This window comes from Coenobita brevimanus, chromosome 108 (assembly GCF_032717465.1).
Source record: "Coenobita brevimanus isolate Jiangsu-jjx chromosome 108, ASM3271746v2, whole genome shotgun sequence".
NCBI lineage: Eukaryota > Metazoa > Arthropoda > Malacostraca > Decapoda > Coenobitidae > Coenobita > Coenobita brevimanus.
The window spans coordinates 11,282,464-11,288,463 of record NC_137061.1 but is presented as its reverse complement, the minus strand read 5'-3'; the positions used below and the strand labels follow the sequence as shown (position 1 = coordinate 11,288,463).

The 6,000-nt window shown below is 40.5% G+C and overlaps 1 protein-coding gene across 1 annotated transcript in view; it reads right to left on the bottom strand.

The window, feature by feature from the left end:
• Positions 1-2,771: 2,771 nt before the first annotated feature.
• Positions 2,772-6,000, bottom strand: part of LOC145417004 (thyroxine 5-deiodinase-like) — a 31,248-nt gene continuing 28,019 nt past the window's right edge. The window contains exon 6 of the mRNA XM_080285853.1: positions 2,772-3,195. Within this exon, the coding sequence (XP_080141979.1) occupies positions 3,151-3,195 (45 nt within the window). The 3' untranslated portion in view covers positions 2,772-3,150. The remainder of the gene's footprint in view (positions 3,196-6,000) is intronic.

The following is a 6,000-nucleotide window of genomic DNA, read 5'->3' as shown; positions in this document are numbered from 1 at the left end:
GATACTGTGTTGTTGAGTGAAGACGAAGGGGAGCTGCAAGGCTTGGTGGATGAGTTTGAGAGAGTGTGTAAGAAACGGAACCTAAAGGTGAATGTAGGGAAGAGTAAAGTGATGGTCTTTGAGAGAGGTGAAGTTAGTGAATGTACAGCGAGGTTGTATGGTGAGGAATTGGAAAATGCGAGTACGTTTAAGTATTTGGGTAGTGTGATGAGTAAGGATGGAGGTTTGGAGGGTGAAGTGCTTGAAAGGGTACAGCAGGGAAGAAAGGTTGCTGGTTCTTTGAAAGCAGTGGTAAAAAACAGGGAAGTGAGCATGGAAGTGAAAAAGTTACTACATGACAGTATTGTGATACCAACTCTAACGTACGGAAGTGAAGCTTGGACATTGTTGGAAGGACACAAGTCAAGAGTGAGAGCAGTGGTAATGAGTTATTTAAGAGGAGCCTGTGGAGTCACGTGGAGAGACAGGCTGACGAATGAGGATATAAAGGAGCGTTGTGGTGTGGATGTGGATGTGATAGGAAGCGTTATGAGGAACACACTGAGGTGGTTTGGCCATGTGGAGAGGATGGAGGGTGAAAGACTGACGAAGAGAGTGTATGTGAGTGAGGTGGAGGGGGGAAGAGGGAGGGGGAGGCCGAGGATGAGATGGAGGGATGGGGTGGAGAGGTATATGAGAGAGGGGGGTGTGAGTTGGGAGCAGGGCAGTGAAATGGCAGGGGACAGGGCGACTTGGAGGCGATTTGTTTGTGGCCACCCCAAACGGGATTGAGGCGTCTGGCAATAGATAGATAGATAGATCATGTACAGTACGTGGGAAGAAGGAGAATATCAAAGCTTCATTCAGCAATATTTATTAAGTAGTTTTCACATAATATATTCCCCCTTGGTAGACATCAAGCAATTCCATTAATGTAACTGCACTACTGGTAGAAAAATAAGCATCAGAAATTGTAATCAACATTATAATCATCTTAACCTCTTTTTCCAAACTAATGATGGGATGAGGATTGTAAAACATATACAAAATTATCTCTTCGTGTTGCAGTACAGTGTATCACATTATCAATGATCACATCCGTAACTCAATGTGGGACCAGCTGTCAAAAAAAAAAAAAAAAAAATCATCAGTTGTTAAACCATCCAAAGATTTCAGGTTACACGTCACACGGCTGGCAGCGGGGCACTCTCTTAAGTTACAGAGGTGGTTATCGGACAGTGCAGTATTTGTTACTGTATAAAAAAAAAAATATTTCACTCTAACACAAAGCATAACCACAAATCACATGCAGATGAATCATGTGTAGAAATCTGGGATGCAGTAACCAACACTGAGTGTAGGGATACTAGTGTTTCTTTTGTTGCTCTACAGGTATAGTGCATAAATTTCCGGGGGTGGGGGGAGAAGCTCAGGTGTGCACAAATGTAACTTAAGCTAACTACAGAAGAATACAGTATACCAGACAGACAGACAGACAAACAAACAGACGGAGAAAGCAATATTTTATTGTCCACTTCCCCAACAATGACCACAACAAAAGCCACTGGTTCACTTAAACAGCGTACATCAGCATCTGGCCTGACATAACAGTCTTTAACCCAGCGCATCACACCTCAGTGGCTTCTCCCGTGGCCACCATCAGGAGAGAGAGAGAGAGAGAGAGAGAGAGAGAGAGAGAGAGAGAGGTGAGGGGAGGCACAGCAGTAAGAGAAATAACACACTGCCAAGTGAAGTGGCACACATTCATACATCACTCAAACCATCAAAATCTTGGCTTGACCTAATAAAGACCGTCCTCCCATACTGATCCCTTCACTACGATGACGTTTTTGCCATTCCAAAACTGACAAATTTATAATAACAATTTCAAAGGACCTTTGTCACTGAAAGGGCATGATATATATATATATATATATATATACAGTAAATCCTCTTTTTTCGACGCATTTTACTTCGACGCCTCGTTTTTCACGCAAGAAAAAAGTTTCCGAGTTGTCTCACAATTCGCGAATTTCCCTACATTTTGATGCTGCCAGCCGGCAGCCAAAGACTACAACAGAAACATACAGGAGCAGAGACAAGCCCGGATCACACGATATTTTCATGAGAGACAGAATGTGGCTGCTATTCTGCACGACTTGGACGTGCCAGCAGGGGTGGATGAAGGAGAAGTGGACAGAGAGGAAGTGGAGGTGCTGGAACCTGAGTTCGACTTCGAGGGCTTCGGCATAGGTGATGGGGCTTCCACAGAGAGGCCCATGTCACCTAGTAACTAGTCCATCTACCCTCAACACACCTTCACTTGCCACTCAAGCCAGTCATCACTTTATTTCTGGTAAGGATTTTTGGTGTTGCAGCTCTTTATAACAGCTTTAATGTCTTTTCAGGTACATGTTTATTGTGTTATGCTGTTTTAGCACTAGTAAACACTCTTCATTTAATTTTGGGTAGGGCCTGTTTCGTGTTATAGTACTTTCTGATAGGGTAGGTACGTGTCCCAACGGAACGCTCCTCTATTTTTCCCATTAACTCTTAACTTCACACTTCGACATTTCGCGTTTCGCGCGGTATTGGCGGAACATCCAAGCAGCGAAAAATGAGGATTTACTATAATATATATATATATATATATATATCTCACTTCCCTCATTAACGATTTTTGTGGTTTATTAAATCAGTTGATGGAAAATTATAAAGAGTACTTATTTTATTACAGCTTATAAGGATCTCTGAAACTGAAAAGATTTCCAACCATTTTCATTAATCTTCTTTGCTGGTGATTTTCTACTGAACTGAACTTAACCACTTCACTCCAGTGACTTTTAGTTATATTCTTGCTATGTCCAGACTATTGTATTGAGCTTTGGAGATATTATATGTAGTGATGGAGTTAGAAAGTCTTCTTTAATCCCTTCACGACCTGATTTCTCTTCTCCAAGATTGATACAATCGTCTAAAGGAAGCAATAACAAACAAAAAATGCGTCAGCGAAGGACTTCACAGCTAAAGGGGTTAAGTAAGGAGCAGGTTGTTGGATGGTGCTGATTCAGGTGTACAGTAAATTTGCATTTGTTACATATAATAACCAAATTAATTTCACAAATTAAATCAGGGCCGGAACACAGTATACGATGGTGATGGAGGACGGTGTTACTCTCCCTTGTACTTCTTCAGCCACGCCTCCACTTCACTCATCTGAAAATAAAATCAGAACAAGTACAGTGGTAGCAATATTGTTCGTTACTAAAAACGCTGTTAATCCTCGGTTTAATCTTCAGCAAATCTTCAATTCTCTCTTGGTCAGGACAACTCTAGTACTCCATGCCAGCTAGCGCTACGATTTTATTCAGCATGAAGTGTTAGGATAGTGTTAGCGTTGTCGCCATTAACCCTTTTACGCCCGGGTTAATTATACTGATCAACAAAATTTACAAAGTGTTATGGTTTAGTATATTTTGAGGTGATTCTAAGCAACATCAACCTGTAAACTTCGAATATGATATCCAATTTTCTCTAGCACGTCCAGTTCTCGGGAACCACTATATCAAATGAAAATCCGCTCATACGTGAGAAAATCCGACCCGACTCCTGTCACGGAGATAGATGTACCTTAAAAACGTGCACTTCAGCTAGTTCTTAAGGCGGTGATATATATATATATATATATATATATATATATATATATATATATATATATGTGTGTGTGTGTGTGTGTGTGTGTGTGTGTTCGACTCTGGGCATAGGCTTCATAGCCTCCTATCAAGGTCCAGTAGTCCTCCAACATACCATACACCACTCTACATGTCACCACTTCGGCGCTAACACCCACCGTCCATATTGAATACATGCTAGCGCTATCTCATACAGGACGGGTGTATTGGTATTAGCGGGGGTATTTTTAAGACATGTCGGCGGGTCTTCTGGTAGATCAGTAAAGTCTAATTTCGTGAAATTCAAATTCTTAAACTGTTCCCTGCCCCAGCTGGGATTTGAACCTGGGTCCGGTAGGACTGCAGACCACCTCTCTACCGATTGAGCCATATATACAGTATATATATATATATATATATATATATATATATATATATATATATATATATATATATATATATATATATATATATATATATATATATATATATATATATATATATATATATATCCCATTGGAGTCCAGTGTCCTCAATATGGGACGAAACTGAGAATTTTCAAAAACTAATAAAGTAGGGAACCCCTAGGTAGGGATCTATGAGCTTCGCGACTATGAGCCGATAGGTGGAGGGCGGTACACTTAGTACCCTCCCAGTACAGTGCCTCGCCTATTATATATATATATATATATATATATATATATATATATATATATATACAATCTCTCTCTCTCTCTCTCTCTCTCTCTATACCTGTACCTCAAAATAGACGACATGCTTTGTTATGATATATCGTTAATGCAACACCGTTGTAGGTCTTGTCCTTTTCAAACAGGGAAATGACAATTGTTCGTAGATTCTGGGAAGAATACTCTGCAGGCAGTCCATCTGCGTAATGAAAATGAGTTTCCTTCTGTTCCAATTGCGCATGCCCATGGAATGACTGAAAGTTATGAAACTATGAGTACTTTGTTGACTGCGATCGACTACTAAACACATCAATGGAACATCTGTGCGGACCAGAAGGTGATCTGCTTGCTTGTAGGACTTCAGTAAAGTTACACAAAGCACATGTTTTCTTTGTTTATGGGACAGGAGAGCAGACGCTACAAATTACACACAAAAGGAATGGCCAGTTCTTCAGAAAGATATTGACTGGAAAGTTCAACTGTCTTCATAAACCCATTACTGGCCCTGAGAAGGTATTCTTGCCTCCACTTCATTTGAAACATGGTTTGATAAAGACCTTTGTGAAGGCCATGGATCAAGATGGTGCTGACTTCCAGTACTTGCTAACGAAGTTCCATGGCATTGTATCTGAGGCCAAAGTAGAGGCACGTGTTATTAACGGTTCTCAAGTTCGTGTTATACTCAGTGATCAGGATTTTGCCAAGAGCTCAACTCAGCTGGAAAGGGCTGCTTCAGAGATTTTCGTGGTTCTTACAAAGAATTAGCTAGGAAATTTTCGAGCATCGTATTAGGGGAGCTTGGGGACAAGATGTTGCAGAGTTACCATGTACTCGGTGCTAGAATGTCACTCAATACATATTACTTCTATTCTCATTTGGACCTCACCTCCTTCCATTTAATCTTGGCGATGTCGGTGATGAACATAGCGAAAGGCTTCGCACCAGGATTTTGCCATACTGGAGAGCCGATATCAAGGCCGATTCAATCCAGACTTGATGGGCAACTCTTGTTGGACTTAACATGGTGTATGTAATTGCTCCTATAAACGCAAAAGCAAAATGCAGAAGCACTTCTAATGTGCAAAGGTTTTGTAAGAATGCTTTGTATATATCGGCTTGTGCTTAGCATGTGATATAAATAAAAACTTTAATAGGATTATTTTTTGACGATATTGTATATACTTATTGACACTTTATTTAACGAATTTGCACAAGGAATTTTCCCACACTTATGATGCATTACGTCAATGTTACAGGATAGCCAAATCTAAAGGTCTGATTAGAAATCGGGTTTACCAAATTGGTTAGAACAGTTGAGAATACGTCAGAACCATTTTGGCTTTTTACCAGTGTTATTATTGTGCTACTTTAGTTAACGCCAAACGATTTTATTCAGCTCGAGGTGAATCCCAGGAGAGTTGCCTTTAAACCCAAGTATGAGAAGGTTGGGTAGGATCCTCAGACAGGAAAGGGAAAATCGCAAAACCCGGAATAAATATTATAGAGAATCCCGTAAGGTGCACTATAAACCATTTTGCTGACACCTTCTTGGCTCCATCCCTCGAGTTGTGCCATCCACAGTCATGAAGTCACTCTCGAGGGACCTGAGGAAAGGATCAGTTCCATCGACCGCCATGTAAAATATATAAATAAAAATAAAA